This window comes from Oryctolagus cuniculus, chromosome 13 (genome assembly GCF_964237555.1).
Source record: "Oryctolagus cuniculus chromosome 13, mOryCun1.1, whole genome shotgun sequence".
NCBI classification, from domain to species: Eukaryota; Metazoa; Chordata; class Mammalia; order Lagomorpha; family Leporidae; genus Oryctolagus; species Oryctolagus cuniculus.
The window spans coordinates 60140164-60159983 of record NC_091444.1 but is presented as its reverse complement, the minus strand read 5'-3'; the positions used below and the strand labels follow the sequence as shown (position 1 = coordinate 60159983).

At 37.8% G+C, this 19820-nt stretch overlaps 1 protein-coding gene across 1 annotated transcript in view; it reads left to right on the top strand.

Annotated features, from left to right (window-relative positions):
* RYR2 (ryanodine receptor 2) overlaps window positions 1–19820 on the top strand; it is a gene marked incomplete at its 5' end in the record, with an annotated part of 557937 nt that overhangs the window by 288000 nt on the left and 250117 nt on the right. The window contains 1 exon segment of the mRNA NM_001082757.1: window positions 3151–3298. Within this exon segment, the coding sequence (NP_001076226.1) occupies window positions 3151–3298 (148 nt within the window).

Below are 19820 nucleotides of genomic sequence, written 5' to 3'. Positions count from 1 at the left end.
GCAGCTGGTCCCCAAACCAGTACCCAAATGGGTTGCTGGCATGGTAGACACTGTAGTGGCTTTTTGGCATCTCTGTCTCTGAGATTGTTTGAGGATATTGAGATATAATAACAAAATAGTTCCATGATTTCTTTTTCTCAACCTTGGAGACAGATAGATAATCAGAATTCAAGTATTGTGTGTTTTCCTGTCATGATTTGATGACAGGTTGCCTGTTATATAACACCCTTGATAGGGCTGCAGACTGTAAATTACTATTCACTCAGTCGTGCATAAGTTCAGAAAAAGTTTCATGACTGAGTTTTTAGGAAATTTAAGAAAAAACAACTTTCCAGAATTTTCTGGATTGCAGAATTCTGTACCAGAGACCATGGATCTCACAGCGGCATTCACTGGAGTTGCTACCAGTCATTGAGCTCAGATTGAGGCAGTTTAGCAGATTTTAGCCTAGTCATAGGCTGACCATGCTTCTATGTAAATTTTCTGTGTTATTGTTTCCTTTGTTAGCAAATTACTTCACTTCATTTACATATGTGAAAGACCATAACAGTGCATGTTACCTAACAAATACTATATAACAGTTTGCTGATACTGGTAGATGCTGGTCATCATACTTTGTGTTTTGTTTGTACCTCCTTCAGTAATTGTCAAAATTCCATGAAGGATCTAAGATTCTTATTCCCAATTCACATACACAGAGACTTAGCAAGAGCAATTTTTCCCCATGCCACATAGATGGTAGGTGGCAGAATCAACAGTGGGATCAAGCCTTCTGACACCAGAGCAAAGTCCTGCCTTTCTTGTCTGCCCTTGGTGGATTACCTTTTTTTTCTTTTTCTTTTTTCTTTCTTTCTTTCTTTTTTTTTTTTTTTTTTGACAGAGTGGATAGTGAGAGAGAGAGACAGAGAGAAATGTCTTCCTTTTGCCATTGGTTCACCCTCCAATGGCTGCCGCAGCCGGCACACTGTGGCCGGCGCACTGCGCTGATCCGAAGCCAGAAACCAGGTACTTCTCCTGGTCTCCCATGCGGGTGCAGGGCCCAAGCACTTGGGCCATCCTCCACTGCACTCCCAGGCCACAGCAGAGAGTTGGCCTGGAAGAGGGGCAACCGGGACAGAATTCAGTACCCCAACCGGGACTAGAACCCAGTGTGCCGGCGCTACAGGCGGAGGATTAGCCTATTGAGTCACGGCACCGGCTGGTGGTTTACCTTTATTTGAAAGATTTTTAGGAATAAAATGTGTTATTTCTGATAAGCTTAGATTATAGTTCCAAATAAAGCTTCAAGGATAGTTAGCAAAATACTTCTCATTCGGGGACTTTTATAATTTGAAAGAATAAAAAAAAAAAAAACTTGAATAGGCTTGATTATCTAATAAAATATTGTGATATTTTTGTGTTGAATAAACTATATGATCAATGAGAATGTCAACACTAGCTCTGATTTAGCTCTGTGGGTATGTGAGTATGCTCACCTGAACTTTATCCTAGAGAGGGGTAAGATGTTCTTTAGTTCTCTATTGAAGGAGTCACTTAACTTGAAGATAATGTGTGTTTGTCAAACAAACCTGAATTTCCCTGATGTCTGCCTCTTCTGTGAGGAAGCTCCTTCCTGGGCATGTATTTCCTTCTCAGCCTAACAATGCAAGGCTCTGCCAGAGCTAGTACAAGCTCTCATATGAGCCATTCTCCATTCCTTCTTCCAGGTCCCTCCTCAACCCTCTGCTACCTTCCCACCGACACAGCATGTTTGCTGGGTTATTTGAAAGAGTGTTGTCTTTGGTTTTTCAGCTTCCTCTTATTAACATCACAGTTAGGAACTAAAACCCTTGAGAGCCAGATTTTGCTTGAGTTTCATCTTCCATGCCCTTTGGGCACAGAATCCTGGGGAGCTCCTTTAAAACAAGCAGATACTCAGGACACCATCTCTACAGAGTAGGATTCATGATAGTCTTCATAATTTGCATATTGGAAAAATTTGAGGGCAGCTATTATGTTGAAAGGGAGGGACCAGTAGGTAATATGTCTGGAAGCAGTATTAGCAATGCGAGCTCTGTGTTTACACTGTGTGTTTATTTTGTGATGACTTTGGATGGTGGTATCTGGATAAGCAACCCAGATGATTTTGACTTTAGATGCCAGTAGGTGTTCATGTACTCAAGAATTGATGCTCAGTGGAAATGTGCTGGGGGGGTGGGGGAGGTAGTTGTCTTCCAGAACAACTACTATTCAACCTCATCGCTTTTGCTTTTTCTTGAGAGAATGTGGGTATATCCACCCTTGGTGGAATGAGAAGGCCATGCCACAGCAAACCACCCTCTCCCATAATATACTTTGATGTTGAGGTGTATGAAGGATGAATTATGCTTCTTGAATTACGGAAACTTTGGAAACACTGCAAGACAATGTCAGTGATGAATAGGGAGTAGTTAATTTCCTAAGTGGTGGGACCCTAAAGACTTGTCATAGTTTTGCCTCTCTACAGTCCCCTAAGGGGTAACTTTGCTACTTCCTCTAGAAGTAAAGATCAGTTTGCCAAGACAGCAAGTCAGCCGGTCCTTTGTCTTTGTCAACAAGATTTTAGCACCATTTAGAATTGGAGCCTGTTTTATAATAGACCGATTAAGCATTTTGTAGTCATTTCAGTATTCATGGTATCCCTTGGGTTCACTGATTGAGGAAGTCAACAGAGTGTGTATTTTCCAAGCTATTTGAGGGACAAGTAATGACCATCCACTGGGTTTTCTCTGAAGAAGGGAAAACAGCTTTGTGCGTTCTGTTGACTCAGAATCACTGAGGGGTGACCAGTACTAATTTGGCAAAGACTTGTCAGTGAACTCTACTAGGAAAGTACATGTTCTCTCAGCTCATTGCCTTGTGACCATGGCAGGTGGAAGACAGATATCATTAAAGCTAGTTTTTGTCTCCTCCACTTTTCCTTTTCATACTGTAAACTGATGCACTTCTTCATTTGATTGCATTTTTATATTGATAGTGTTTTGGTAACTTCTCCTGTAGCCTGAGAAGACAAACAGAAAATGAAAGGGACAGCTTTCACCCTCAGAAACTTTAAATGGTAAAATATTTGGTAGCTGCCTTGTTTTCAAAAGCTGCTAACTCTGGTGACTCCTCACCTTTGTTCTCCTGTAGGACGTAAAGAACAGAAGAAACCCTCGCCTTGTTCCTTACACTCTTCTAGATGACCGAACCAAGAAATCAAACAAGGACAGCCTCCGCGAGGCGGTGCGCACACTGCTGGGCTATGGTTACAACCTGGAAGCTCCAGATCAAGATCATGGTATTTGGTTTTACTTTGTTCCCCTCTGCAAAATCATCTAACAGTTCTTTAAAGCCAGATAAATGAATAAAAGGGGAATCCAAGGCAGAGTCCTCTAATTTAAGTGTATAATTTAGGCCAGTAGCTTAGAGTGTGTGCTGTCACTCTATGACGAGCGTCTGAAAGATTAGATGCCTCTCTTGATAGGATGACCCAGTGCTGCAGTGATTTTGCAGGGGAGCAGAAGAGGTTTAGCTTCCAGGAAGGTCTGGGGTGAACAGTCACCTTGCTTCTGCTGCTGTTGGCCTCTTCCTCCACCCCACCAGTCCTCCTCCTGAAAAACTGATTTGAGTTGAATATTGAATACAAGATTAAACCTGTACTGGGAGCTAGGATTTTCCAAAACCTCACTTTCATTATACTCATACATATAGGCAATATGTATTGAATTCATGTGATATTTTGATTTCAGAAAAACATATTAGAATAAGCACTCAACAGATGTTTTAAAGGTTTTATAAAGAATGCATTTCTCTTAAATAATAACTTTTAGGAATATTATTTAAATTGACTCTAATCTTTTACTCCTGCAGTCCATAGTTTCAAATTGACAAAAATGAAATGAGGACTGTATGTTTCATTGTAATTCCTATATATATTTTTGAGATAAGGTAAAAAAAATAATCTGTCCAAATATCCTCTAAGAGTAATGTCTCCAATGTGATATTTGTGCCTAAGAAAAATTGCAAATATCTAAGTAGTAGCAACAGTTAATATTTATATTAAATCTTATTAAGTGTCTGTCATGTGTAAAGAATGTTTTATAACCTTTATTATTTAATCCTCATAGTAACTCTATGAGGATGCTTGTATTAAGGAAATGGAGTCAGGGACTTCTATCTTCCCACTTACTCAGTGGTAGACACAGGATTCTAATCCCACCGACAGGTTTTAGACTTAAGTTTTTTTATGTATTTGAAACACATAAAGAGAGAAAGAGACATACATAAGGAATTCCCATCCACTGGTTTACCACCAAATGCTTATAACAGCCAAGGTACATCTGGGCCCAGGCCTGGAGCTAAAAACTCAGTGTGGGTGTCCAACATGGGTGATAGGAAATTAGTACCCTAAGCCATCATCTCTGTCTCCCAGGGTCTGCACTGGCGGAAAACTGCAGTCAGAGGCCAGGATTTGAATCAGATACTCTGATACGGAAGGGGTATGTTAAGTGTTAGGCTAAATACTCACAACCATTTGTCTTTTGAGTTGAGTAAGTATGTATTTAGCATCTTGAAAGACCCTCATATTTGCCATAAATAAAAGTAGTTATCAACTCAGTAGTATTTGTAATCATAATATAACATCTTGTTTATCTTGAGGTTAGCCTTGCCTTATCATAAACTGGAGGCTGCTAGATGTGCAAAATATCACCGGGATCCTTGGTACAGAGTAGAGAGTACACAAAACCACTGGGAAGGAAGTGAACAATAAAGGGCTTTCAATCTAGGAAGTGACAATCAGGAAGACTTTTACAACTGTCTGATGTAAAAAAAAGCCCTCAGAGCTAGTTGATTCTTTTTTAAAACATAGTTTTAGATTGATATAATTTATATACAATAAATACACAAATGTTAAGTGTTCAATGTGGTTAATTTTGGCAGTTGTATACACACAAAAACCCCCCACCACATCTAACAAAGTGTCTAACATTTTCTTCATTCCAGGAAGTTTTCTTGCATCCCCAACAAAGTAAACACTTTTTAAATTCTGTCATCAGAGATTAATTTTGCCTCTTCTTGTGCTTTGTATAAATGTAATCATTGCTATACATATATATGTATTTATTTGTATCTGCCTGCATTTTTGCAATATGTTTTCATGATCACACATATTTTTATGTGTATCAAAATTTTATTGCTTGTGGTATTCCTTTTTAATAGCATACAACATTTGGTTTATCCATTCTCTGATTGATGAACATTTGGATTGTTTCTCTTTTTTGGCTATTGTTAATCTGGCTGCTATGAACATTCATATGCAAGTCTTTGTATAAACTTATGATTTCATTTTTTTAGAATAATTACCCAGGAATATAACAGCTGGGCCATATTTGGTATTTCTTTTTTCTATTGAATTATATTTGTTCAATATATTCTGAGTATAAGAACTGAGTCAGATATTACAAACTAAGTTGCCTTTTTATTTTCTTAATGACATCATTCAAGGAGCAAACTTTTTAAATTTTGAAGTCTGCATATTATTTTTTATAGTTCTGTTTTTTGATATAAGAAATATTTACCTATGCAAAAATATGAATTCTCTTATGAATTCTATCTTTTTAGCATTTGCATTTAAGTCTATGATCAAGTTTCTGTTAATTTTGTGTCTGATGTATTGTTAAAGTCAAAGCCATTCTTTTTTAGACAGTTGGCTATCCAGCTGTCCCACCAACATTTGTTGGAATAATTACCATTTCCAAATTAAATTACCATGTTGTCTGTGTTGAAATCTATTGGCCATATATGAGTGAATTTATTTTTGGATATTTATTCTTTTCCATTCCTCTTCATGTCTGTCGTTAAGTTGATTTTTCATTATGTTTTTATTGCTTTATAATAATCTTGAAATCAGATACACCTCAATCTTTTGTTTTATGAAGGTTTCTTTGCTTTTCTTTTGCCTTTGCATCTCTCCCTCTGTTTTAGAATCAACTTGTCCATTTGATTTTGATATTACAGCTGAATTTATGGATTAGTTTGTAGGAGAATGGACATTGGCATGCTGTTTACTAATTTGTGGCCATTAAACATCTTTCCATTTATTTTAGTTTATTTAGTTGATCTCACTGTGTTGCAGTTTTCAAAGTGGATATCTTATACATTGTCAGATTTATCTGATGTTTTCTGATACAAGTATAAATGAAATTAGTTTTAATTTTATTCTGTTTTCTGGTAGTTCATTGTGAATATGTTGCACAGTTGATAACCATGTCTTACTGCCTCTGACTTTACTAAATATTTCTATCAGTTCTGATGAATTTTCATAAATTCCATAGAGCACTGTATATGCATAATCATGAAGTCTACAGAAAATAACAATTTCAATTTCTCTTTTACTATCATCATGACTGTTTTGCTTCCTGATGTACTAAACTGTTAATGAGTTTAGAACAATGTTGATTGGACAAGTTAGAGAGGTTATCCTGCCTTATTCCCAATGTTAGAAGGGCAAATTTTACTTCTTACTTGTTAAGTTTTTTCCCAAAAATATCTTTGCTTTATTTCCACTGCCAGGAACCTTCACTTCTTCCATAGATTATTTCCATGGCATATTTCCCTTGGTCCTATTTTGCGAAACGCAGCTATTAGTGTTCTCTTTTCTATAATACATTTGCTTTTCTGAATCCTCTGTTCAGGATTCTTTTTACCCAGAAAACTTTTATTTAAGGTATACAGACCTCTTGCATTCCATAAATACAACTTTAGGAACATAGTGATTCTTCCCACCCTACCCGCCCTCCCACCTGAACTCCTACCCTTCTTCCTCCTCCCTCTCCTATTCCCTTTCTTATTTTCAATTGACTTTATATACATAGGATTAACTCCATACTAAGTAAAGAGTTCAACAAATAGTATGAAAAGTTAAACTGTTCCTCAACCGTTGAGACAAGTGCTGTTGAAAGTCATGGCATCTGAAAGTGTCAATTTTACTTCCATAGATTACCTTTTTAGGTGCTATATTAATTACCACAGGTCAGGGAGAACATATGGTATCTGTCCTTTTGGGACTGGCTTATTTCACTAAGTATGCTGTTTTTCAGTTTCATCCATTTTGTTGCAAGTGACAGGATTTCATTTTTTTAACCATGGTATAATATTCCATGGTGTATATATCCCAAATTTCTTTAACCAGTCTTCAGGTGATGGACAGTTGTGTTGATTCCATATCTTAGCTATTGTGAATTGAGCTGCAATAAACATGGGGATAGAGATAACTCTCATATGCTGATTTCACTTGCTGTGGATAAATTCCCAAAGTGGAATGGCTGGGTCATATAAATCTATATTCAGATTTCTGAGTTATCTCCATACTGTCTTCCACAGTGGCTGTACCAGTTTACATTCCCACCAGCAGTGGATTAGGGTACCTCTTTCCCCACATCCTCTCCAAGATTTCTTTGTTGATTTCTGTATGAGGGCCATTCTAACAGGGCTGGGGTGAAACCTTGTTGTTGTTTTGATTTGCATTCCCCTGATGGCTAGTGATTCTGAACATTTTTTCACATGTCTATTAAATATATTTTGAAAAAACCTGTTTAAGTACTTTGCCTGTTTCTGAACTGGATTGTTTTGTTGTTGTTGAGTTTTTTGATCTCTTTATATGTTCTGGTTATTAATCACTTATAGGTTGAATAGCTTGCAAATATTTTCTCTCCCATTCTGTTAATTGCCTCTTTTTTGAAAGATTTTTTTATTTATTAGAAAGTTAGAGTTACACAGAGAGAAGAGAGGCAGAGAGAGAGAGGTCTTCCTTCCACTGGTTCATTCCCCAGTTGGCTGCAACCGCTGGAGCTGTGCCAATCCAAAGCCAGGAGCTTCTCCCATGTCTCCCATTCGGGTACAGGGGCCCAAGGGCTTGGGCCATCTACTGTTGCTTTCCCAGGCTGTAGCAGAGGGCTGGATTGGAAGTAGAGCAGCCAGGACTCGAACTGGCGCCCATATGGGATGTCAGCACTGCAGGCAGCAGCTTTACCACTATGCTACAGGGCCGGCCCCTGGCTGCCTCTTCACTTTCCTGAGTATTTCTTTTCCAGTGCAGAAGCTTCTCAGTTTGATGTAATCCTATTTATCAATTTTGGCTTTGATTGAATCTGCCTCTGAAGTCTTTTCCAAGACGTCTTTTCCTATGCCAATGTCTTGTAGGGTTTCCCCAATGTTTTCTAATAATTTGATGGTATCAGGTCATAGACTTAGATCTTTAATCCATTTTGAGCAGATTTATGTGTAAGGTATGTGGTAGGAGTCTTGCTTCATACTTCTGCACATGGAGATCCAGTTTCCCCAGCACCGTTTGTTGAAGAGACTGTACTTGCTCCAGGGATTGATTTTAGCTCTTTTGTCAAAGATAAGTTGATTGTAGAAGAATGGATTGATTTCTGGAGTTTCTAATCTGTTCCATTGGTCTATCCATTTGTTTCTGTGCCAGTATCAGGCTATTTAGATTATAACTGCCCCATTGTATGTCTTGAAATCAGGTATTGAGATGCCTCCAGCTTTGTTTTTGCTGTATAAGATCCCTTTAGCTATTCAGGGTCTTCTGTGTTTCCATATGAATTTCAGCATAATTTTTTGTGTATCTGAGAATATCCTTGTCATTTTGAGTGATATTGCATTGAATCTGTAAGTTGATTTTGGTAACATGGACATTTTGATGATATTGAGTCTTCCTGTTCATGAACATAAAAGATTTTTCCCTTTTTTGTGTGTCTTCTTCTATTTCTTTCTTTAATGTTTTATAATTCTCATCATAGAAATCTTTGATGTCCATTGATAAATTTATTCCAAGGTTTTTAATTTTTTTTGCAGCTATTATGAATGGCATTGATCTTAGAAGCTCTTTCTCAGCCATGGTATTATCTGTGTATAAAATGGCTGTTGATTTTTTGCATATTGGTTATATATATCCTGCCACATTACCAAACTCTTTTATTAGTTCTATTAGCCTCTTAGAGGAGTCTTTTGGATCCTTTATATATAGAATAATGTGACTTGCAAATAGGGAGATTTTGATTTCCTCTTTCCTGATTTGAATCCCTTTGATTTCTTTTTCTTGCCTAATGGCTTTGGCTAAACTTCCAGGACTATAGTGAGTAGCAGTTGTGAGAGTGGGCATCCTTGTCTGGCTCTGGATCTCAGTGGGAATGCTTCCAGCTCTGCCCCATTCAATAGGATGCTGGCTGTGGGTTTGTCATAAGTTGCCTTAATTGTGTTATGTTCCTTCTAAATCCAATTTTCTTAGAGTTTTCATCATGAAAGGGTATTGTATTTTGTCAAATGCTTTCTCTGCATCTATTGAGATAATCATTTGTGTTTTGTTTTTCAATTTGTTAATGTAGTGTATCACATTGATTGATTTGTGAATGTTGAACTATCCCTGCATACCAGGGATAAATCCCATAGCCAAGTGTGTGAATGAGCTTTCTGATGTATTGTTGGATTCAATTGGCTGTTATTTTGTTGAGGATTTTGCATCTATGTTCATCAGGGAAATTGGTCTGTAGATTTCTTTCTCTGTTGTATCTTTCAGGTAAAGGAATTAAGGTGATGCTCGCTTCAAAGAAGGAGTTTGGGAGGATTCCCTCCCTTTCGGTTGTTTTGAATAGCTTGAGAAGAATTGGAGTTAGTTCTTCCTTAAATGTCAGGTAGAATTCAGCAGTGAAGCCATCTGGTCCTGGGCTTTTCTGTTTTGGAAAGGGCTTTATTACTTACTCAGTTTCCATCTTGGTTATTTCTCTTTTTCTGTGTCTTTGTGGCTCAATTTAGACAGGTTTTATGTGTCCAAAAATCTATCCATTTCTTCTAGGTTTCCCTATTTTTTGGTATACAGCTCTTTTAGTAATTTCTGATGATTCTTTTTATTTCTTTGGTAACTGTTTTACATTTCCCTTTATATCTCTGATTTTATTGATTTGATCTTCTCCCTCTTTTTTTTTTTTTTTTTTTTTTTTTGGTTAGTTGGGCCAGTGGTATGTCAATATCATTTATTTTTTTTTTCAAAAATTCAACTCTTTATTTTGCTGATCTTTTTATCTTTTTGGTTTCAATTTTGTTTATTTTTTCTCTGATTTTAATTATTTCTTTCCTCCTACTAATTTTGGATTTAGTTTGCTGTTATTTTTCTAGGTCCTTGAGATGCTTGGATAGCTCATTTATTTTGTGCCCTTCCAATTTCTTCATGTAGGTACTAATTGCTATAAACTTTCCTCAAAACACTGCTTTTGCTGTATTGCATGTTTTGTTATGTTGTATTGTTGTCTTCATTCATTCCCTTAAGTTTTTTGATTTGTTTTTTGATTTTTCTATGACCCACTATCCATTTAGGAGCATGTTGTTAAGTCTCCATGCGTTTTCATATGTTCTTGATATTCTTGAGTTGCTGGTTTCTAGCATCATTCCATTGTGGTCTGAGAAGTTGCATGCATAATTTTGATTTTTTTTTTGATTTCCTGAGACTTGCTTTATGGCCTAGAATGTGTTCTACCCTAGAGGAAGTTCCAAGCACTGGCGAGAAGAATGTATATTCTACAGCTCTAAGATGAAAAGTTCTGTAGATATCCATTAGGTCCATTTGGTCGATGGTACCGATTAACTATGTTGTTTCCTTGGTGACTTTCTGTCTGATTGATCTGTCCATTGCTGAAAGTGGGGTATTGAAGTCCCCCATTACTACTGAATGAGAGTCTATGTCTCCCCTTAGATCCATTAGCATTTCTTTTAAATAGCCAGGTAGCCTATAATTAGGTACATATAAATTTATTATAGTCACATCTTTCTGTTGAATTGATTCCTTAATCATTAGATAGTGCCCCTCTTTGTCTCTTTTAACTGATTTTGTGTTAAATCTATTTTGTTTGATATTAGGATGGCTACACCAGCTCTCTTGGTTTGTGTAAGCATGTAATAACTTTTTCCATTCTTTCATTTTCAGTCTGTGTGTGTCTTTGTAGGTAAGATGTGTTTCTTGTAGGCAGCAAATAGACGGGTTTTGTTTTTCAATCCATTCAGTCATTCTTTATCTTTTAACTGGAGAGTTGAGGCCATTTCATTCAAAGTGACTATTGATAAGTAACAACTTGGCCCTGCCATTTTTAATAAATATTGCCATTGTTTATGTTAGATATCCTTTGTACTTTTACTGCTAGATTTTCTGCCTTCACCTTCTTTCAATGACCATGTTTCTGTGTTTCTATGTATATCACATTGTTAATCATCATTTGTAAGGCTGTATTAGTGATGACAAATTCTTTCAATTTTGGGCCGGTGCCGTGGCTCACTAGGCTAATCCTCTGCCTTGCGGCGCTGGCACACCGGGTTCTAGTCCCGGTTGGGGTACCGGATTCTGTCCCGGTTGCCCCTCTTCCAGGCCAGCTCTCTGCTGTGGCCAGGGAGTGCAGTGGAGGATGGCCTGAGTGCTTGGGCCCTGCACCTCATGGGAGACCAGGAGAAGCACCTGGCTCCTGCCATCGGATCAGCTCGGTGTGCCGGCCACAGTGCGCCAGCCGCGGCAGCCATTGGAGGGTGAACCAACGGCAAAGGAAGACCTTTCTCCCTGTCTCTCTCACTGTCCACTCTGCCTGTCAAAAAATAAAAATAAAATAAAAAAAATAGACTGTCATGTGAAGCCTTGAATTAAAAAAAAAATTCTTTCAATTTCTGTTTGTTATAGAAGGTCTTTATTTCACCTTCATCATACATGAGAGCTTTGCCGGATACAGTATTCTGACTTGATAGTTTTTTTCTCTTAAAACATGGAATATATCACTCCATTTTCTCCTATTTTCTCCTAGTCTAAAGGGTTTCTGATGAGAAATCAGCTGTGAGTCTAATTGGAGATCCTCTGAAAGTAATCTGGCATTTTTCTCTCGCACATTTTAGAATGTTTTCTGTATGTTTTACTGTGGAGAGTTTGATTACAATGTGTCATGGTGAAGATCTTTTCTGGTCATGCCTACTAGGAATTCTATGTGCTTCCTGTAGTTAGACGCCCCTTTCTTTCTCCAAATTAAGGAAGTTTTTTGTAATTATTTCACTAAAAATGCCTTCTAATCCGTTGTCTTTCCACACTTTGGAACTCCTAAGATGACCCATATGTTGGATTTCTTTATAGTATCTCATAAGTCTCCAATACTGTTTTTAAGTTTTCTAATTTCTTCTCCTTTTTTTTGTTCTGAATGTAAAATTTCCAGAAATTTGTCTTCTAACTCAGATATTCCTTCCTTCTTCTGCCTCACTGAGACTGTTGTTAAGGCTTTCCACTTCATTTTTTATTTGATCCATTGGATTCTTCATTTCCAGTATTTCATTTTGATTTCTCTTTATGATCTCAATTTTATGGGAAGCGTTTTCATGCATGTTCTGTACAGATTTCTTTAATTATTGGATTTGATTCTGATTACATCTAAGTAATCCTATGATCAAATTTTTTGAATTCTGTTTCTGGCATCTCTTCAATGTCTTCATCTTCACATTAGTATTTCCTTCACCAAATTGCTGATCATGGATGATTATGAGTGAGCAATCATGATTATGAGTGACTATGTCTTATACTTCTATTTCTTTAGGAAAGCATAAAGTTATCTGATTCTGGGATCCTACAGGTTTTCAGTCTTTGATCACTGTGTTAAGATACCCTGGTTTCACAGCTGTACAAGCCTTCTTTTAATTGATATATGAAATGCAGTTTTTAATGAACAACCATGTGTATATAAGGCATTCAAATATTTATTAAAATATTTTATGATATATTACTTTATAGTGTTTCTGCATAATTCATATTATTTTATTCAACAACCCTTTTAGATAAATGAGGGATATAGTAGTCAGAGAGTTCTTGTGCATCCCTTTCACTTTATAATTCTGTAATATTTGTTTTGTAAAGATGATGATCAATATTTTTCCTGTTGAAAAAAGTTAGAATGAAAATAACAAAAGTTTGAGAAAAGAAAACATTCGGTAGTTTTATAGTCTGACACATTAACTGAAGTAGGCAAGCATACAGGTTAAAACTGATTAGGTTTCTGAGCTGGAAGACCATGCCTTCACCACACCCCTGTGTGACCTCATGCCCTACCTGATACCTTTGCCATGCCCCTGTGTGACCTCATGTTCCTACCTGGCCACACCTGAGCAGATTAAAAGCCTGGGATAGGGTGTGTCTGGGCCTTTTCCTCCATTTCCCTAGCCTTGGCCTCTTGCCAGCAGGGAGCTGGCTGCAGCCCTGCGCCCCCAGGGCATGTGGCCTTCAGGCCAACACACCCTATGCTTCTTGGCCTAGATGCTCTTGCACGTGGCTGATTCCTGGTACTTGGTATGAACCCAGATCTACCTCTCTCCTTTAGACAGGGCCCTCACTTTCCTATGATCTCTCTCACTAAATAAAAGCTTAAAATGTACCATGCTGCCTCATTTATTTATGCCAGTACTTAGAATTCTTCTTTAAATATTAGGCAAGAACCCACTCAGGCTTATTAATATTGGGGATTTATTAATAAGCATATAGTGATATCATATGCTACCCCAAATTCTGGTAACATATGTGCACCCCAGATGGGACTTCTGGGGACCTCCAAGTTTTCATTCTTTTCCAAATGAATGTTATAATTTTAGATATCTAGAGTCTTAATAAATATATAATCATCTATTCTTCCTTCCTCATTCCCACTTTGCTTCATTTCAAACATATTGGTAGTTATTTATTTTACATTTACAAAGAATTCTCAGTATTTTTTCCTGATATGCATAGAAAAGGGAGAGTGCTTCTAAGGTCATTCTCACTCATTTCTAAAGTTATTGATGACAGCATGATAACTAAAGAGAAAATAGGAAGAAAAACTATCACTCAAAGGATTAAACATGGCTTCAATTTAAACATAAATCTTCAGGGACCTGCACTGTGGCTCAGTGAGTTAATCCTCTGCCTGCAGTGCAGGCATCCCATATGCAAAGGTTTGGAGACATAAGAACATAATGCCAGTGATAATTTCAGAGGGCTTTGCATAGAGTGGAATTTGAGAAATGTCAGGAGACAACGAAGAGGAGTCAGGAACTGAAACTCTTTTTATTTTTTAAACCAAAAGTCGACCATGTTCTTCTGTCCAACAGGTCTCTAAGTGCCTTGTCTTCATTATGATTGAGGGGATATTGGTTGTCCATGTACCTTGGAGCTAGCAAGATGGGATAGATGAAACAAGTTACTACAACACTAGATTTTGTGTTCTTACCAACATTTAGCCATTTTTGTTGAATAAATACTAACTAGATGGTTTCTAGCTTTTGTGAATTTTTAGAGCTCTGAAAAAAAATTCTTTGTACCATTTTTGCCAGTTTTCATTGATTTTATGTAGAAGATTTCTAGAGATTCTTTCTCTACCATTCTTGAAGACAGCACTCAGCCATGAAGATTAGAAATGGTTGTTTTGTGGGATGGAACAGGGAAAAAAGACTGCAACGGGATAAATAGATTACAGAGAAACATTCATAGTCCAATTGAGGTTGGAGGCTTTGAGTTAGTGTTGCCAGTAGGTTGTATGCATATTCCAGCCTGTTCAACAGAACGTGTATAGATGTTGAGAATAAAGGTACTGAGATTGGATAGCAATTGTGATTAGCAGAGCAAGCTGGGAAATGGTTAAAAGGGCAAGAAACTATGGGAAATCTGTATATGCAAGAAAGGGAAGAAAGAGAATTTAATGAATTTAAAGAATGAATGTGTTAGTATAAGGAAATGAAAAATGGGAGGAAAATGGGGATCAGACTATAGCCTAGTCTCTGACTTTTAAACATGTAGAGATAGAGCCATTGACATTTGGCAAAGTTTATTCTTACTGAAGTTATGGGAGAAATGAACTATGATGCAAGCATTTTGTAGAACACAAAAGAAACTGAGTTCATGTTTCTTGTTTCCCACTATATCCTTGAATCCAACTGCATGCCTACATGACTGTAGGGATTAAATTGATCTTTATAAAATACATCATAAAGGTTACTTTTCTAAGGAGAAGAATCTATAAAGGGAGAAAATGGCTTTTGAGTTGCATGTTGAAGGGACCACAATTTCGGGTAGAGATTAGTGCAAGGTGTCCAGCGCGTAACAAATCTTCCCAGGCAGACGAATCAATTCACAAGCTTTTATTGGGATTCTACTCCCAGGCGAGGTTCCCGGGACCCAACAGAGTGGGGAGCCAGGGAAGTCACGCGTCAGAGGTTGGGAGGGCTCCTTTTATAGATACAGGGCATGAGGGTTAAAGGTTGAGGCAGGGCTGATCCTCATTGGTTGACCTTTAGGCACCCATGGGGACTTTGACAAGGACTTTTCGTCCCCGGAAGTACAGGTAGGGACTTTCCATTCCCGGAAGTATAGGCCTTCCCTCCTTGCGGATCCCAAAGCCACCAATTAGTGTCAGAAAGGACATTCCCACTGCAGTGAAAGTATATATGTTGTGGTTGTGTATACAGAAACTTGAGGAGTGGTTGACAGGCTAGTCAGAATATGAGGTGCAAACAGGGAGAAAATAGTAATGGATGAAGGTAGAAGGATTGAGACAAAATATGACTACCTTGAAAAATGAGCTAAGAAATGTGGTTAAATCTGTGTAGTGTCAGCCCCATGAAGTTTTAAAGCAAGACTTTGATGTGTCATAACAGTTCACAATAGCGATATAAGTGTGGTAACAGTATAAAGGAACAGATTGGAAGGGGAGGGTGCTTGGAGATAGACCAACTGGGTGGCTTTAGAAAAATTGTGATTCTCTGAACAAGGATGATGGAAATCGAAATTCCAGGGTAGATGTGAGAAATTTTGTAACAGAAAGCAAAATAAGTCTGGTCATCATTAAGATGAGATTAAAAATGTTAATTGGCTATTTTGTTGTTGCTGACATTTGAAGAGTTATATATATAAACTTGAATAATTAAACAGATTTATGATTTATTTCCCATTTGTCACCCAGTGCTTACATACTCCAGGTTAAAAATGAACTGGTTATTTGAGTTGTAAAATATTTGGAGTGTTTTCAGCAATATTTTAAAACATTTTAAAAATGAAATTATTCCGATTGTTTTCCACATTTCATTGAGGTTCACATTTTGAAGTATTATATAAATACATAAAGGATTCTGGATAGATGTAAAATTTCAGAGACTAGCCAATTTCCTCTGTGGTATATTATAATTTATGATTTTAATCCATAATCAGTACTTGACTGCCCTCTAGTGGTATATGTCTTGAAAATGTATAGTTTGGAGAATGATGCACCTGCTGTTACTTTAGGCCTTATTTGATCATTCTTTGGTTGTTTACCCTTTCTGCCAGGTCTATTAGTGTTGGAAGCAAACAGCATTCTATTAGACCTCCCTTAATCTAGAGGTGGTTTCTTAAAAGTATACTTCTATGTTAAGTACCAATAGCCTTGATATTGTTCATTAGGAATGTATCTTTTAGCCGTTCATTTTTAAATGCCAATTAGTATATTCATTTAAAAATATAAAAATCATTGCTGTAATACAATTAGAGGAATTAGAATTGCTTAGCAAACACATAGGACTATAGCGTGTGCAAAGTTGAGTAAAATGGACTAATTTCATGTGAGGGAGAGATTTCTTTGCTTTGACAGGGGTGCTGTTTGCCTGAGCTCCTGTATGCAGGGCTTGGGAGAATCTGTGCTTCTCGGTTCAGCTCAGCACATGCTTGTGGAGCCACTTTGTACCCAGGGGCTTGATGCCACAAGCTATGCAAAGCATATTTGTTTCAGATTCCTTTGTTTTTTTTTTTTTTAATCCCTATGAATCCAGATTTTTATTTTGTGTTAATATTTATCTAGAAGCATAATGCTGAACTGTTACTCTTAAAGCATGTTTACTGGATACCCTAAATTAAGGAATTTTAAGGAATATGGAATAGGAACTACACAGGCATTTGGAGATTGATCCATGGAAGTTAAAAAAGAAAAAAGAAAATATGTCACTGTGAAGTCCCTTGCATGATGGTGCCTGTGAGTAGCATGTTCATTTCAAGTTCAGGTTGAGTAACATCAAGAAGTATAAGAATAGTACAGCAGATTAGAATTGGGAAAACAATTCCACATCACTATTCCTGCACATTTTTTTTTTTTTTTGACAGGCAGAGTGGACAGTGAGAGAGACAGGGAGAAAGGTCTTCCTTTTACTGTTGGTTCACCCTCCAATGGCCACTGCGGCCGGCGCACCGTGCTGATCCGATGGCAGGAGCCAGGTGCTTCTCCTGGTCTCCCATGGGGTGCAGGGCCCAAGCACTTGGGCCATCCTCCACTGCACTCCCAGGCCACAGCAGAGAACTGGTCTGGAAGAGGGGCAACCGGGACAGAATCCAGCACCGGGACCAGGACTATAACCTGGTGTGCTGGTGCTGCAGGTGGAGGATTAGCCTATTGAGCCACCACGGCGCCGGCACCTCACTTTTTGCATATAGTCCTCCCTATTTTTTTTTTAAGATTTACTTAATACTTTGAAGGGCAGAGTCACAGAAAAAAAGGAGAGACAGAGAGGGAGAGAGAGGAAAAAAAAAAGTCATCCATCCACTGGTTCACCTCCTCACTGACTACAATGGCCATGACTGGGCCAGGAGGAAGCCAAAAGCCAGGAGCTTCTTCCGGGCCTCCCCTTGGGTGCAGGAGCCCAAGTGCTTGGGCCGTTGTCTGCTGCTTTCCCAGATGCATTAGCAGGGAGCTGATTGAAGTGGAGCAGGCAGGACTCAAACTGGCACCCATATGAGATGCTGGCATTGCAGGCATCAGCTTAATTCCCTATGCCACAATGCTGGTCCCCAGAAGACCCCTAATTTCATTACCTATATTAATGGAGGGAATTAATGGCATGTTTTAGTACCAAGAGAAATTTGTAGTAGAGTTTTGAAGAAAATTTATTATATTCTTACACCAAGTTTACCTTCCAAAATATTTGATCTAATATTAAAGTTTGTTTGCATTCCTTGAGTATGATGCGTATATGTGAAGTCTGATGCCTTGAAAATCTAACAGAGGAAAATGAACATGGGTTTTTTTTCAACAATTTTCTAAAAACTATTGAAAATTTTCAGAAAATTGAAAGCTGAATCTATTAATGCATACCACAATGTAATATAAAATTTCATTTGCAAATGTCAGCATAATTAAAGAGTAGTAACATAAGAATATTTTTCTTTCCTAAAAGTGTTCTCCAAACTTTGAATAGTCCATAGTTCATCTTTGAATCTCTTTGATTACTTTCAGGAAGGTTACAACCATCTTGTAAGGAAGTGATCAATTAATAACTCTCTTGAGGAAATACTAACTGTAAATGAAAAATTTGACTTGTATTTTTTAGTGCTGTAGCACTGAGAACTAGTTTCTTAATAAGAGCAAATGCCTTTAAATATCATAAAGTCTGGTGGTATTTTTTTCTCAAAAAGTAGTTTGATGTTCTATCTTTAAAAACACATTTAGTTTAGTAATAGAAACAAGAATGTTTTATACCATAGAGATGTGTGCCTGTTTTCTGCAGACTTAACCTAGCTTTTGAAGGGTGTCAGAGGTCCAGGTCAGCTGGGGGTGTTCTTTTACTGCTGCCACCATTTTCAAAAAGTAGTTATGATGATTTTATTGGCTAAACCACCATGGGTGCTGCCTCATGCTATAGGCCTTATTCCAGTCACAGCTGTATTGCATTCAAATCTTTAATTGTTGCATAGAGTGATCTTGCTATTTATGATATGTCTTGATAACTTTTATGATTTACCTAGATTATTTTTGTGGTTCTAATATGGTTCTGCCACATCAAAGATTAAACTGTTATTAAACTGGAATTACTTGTAAGGGCTTTACCAACGCTTAAAGGAGAAACAAAGAACTAATGTTAACTCAGTGCCAGCTTCTGGAACAGAAGGGGAACAAAAGCAATTGCAGCATTACGTGGCTGCTGAGTCCTGCCACTGACTGGTAGTGTGATGTTAGTAAGACCACTGAAGCTTCCTCCTCAGTCTCGAGTGGATCTTAGCTGTGGTGGGACAGCATCACAGGAGAGCCTGTTCCTGTCCCCTAGCTTCCGAAAGGCTCTCCTCATGGTCATTCTGGCTCTGGGTTTCTCCAGCTGAGATTTTTGCTCTTTAGTGCTCAGTCTCAGTTGGACCTACATCTCATTTCCTACCTTTTTTTTTTTAACCCCTTGGCACCACATTGGTTTTGATGTTGAACTCTGGCCCTTTTGTTCCCCCTGCATATTCTAATTCTCAAAAAACACAACATTTCTATTGTTGGTTACCATTCTCTGCTGTAGAGCTTTACTCACACACACACACACACACACACACACACCACCACCACCACTAAGACATACAGGCTCTATAGCTGCTACTCCTGCCTTCCCTCCTAGCCACAAACGTCCACTCATTTCTTATGCAGAACAGTTGAGATCTGTTTGATTGTCTCCTTTCCATCTGTGCCTGCAGGCTCATCTGGTCTTCCATTACCAAATCAAGTAGTTTTTTTGTTTGTTTGTTTCTTTTCTTTTTTTTTTAAGAATCACAGCTCCCTCCTGAGAAGGGAATAACAGAGGAATCTCCACCTCCACTGGCAGCATTACTGATGTTTAATTTCCAGGTTCTCCTGGAAGGCTCTGGAGCTTTCCACCTTGTCAAGTGATTCTGTCAAGAGATACAAAAGACACTTAGTAACATGTAAAACAAGATTAGCTTGGAAGGTATCATCATCACTAATACAGTTTTAATTTCTAAAGTTAGATGATATCCTCTT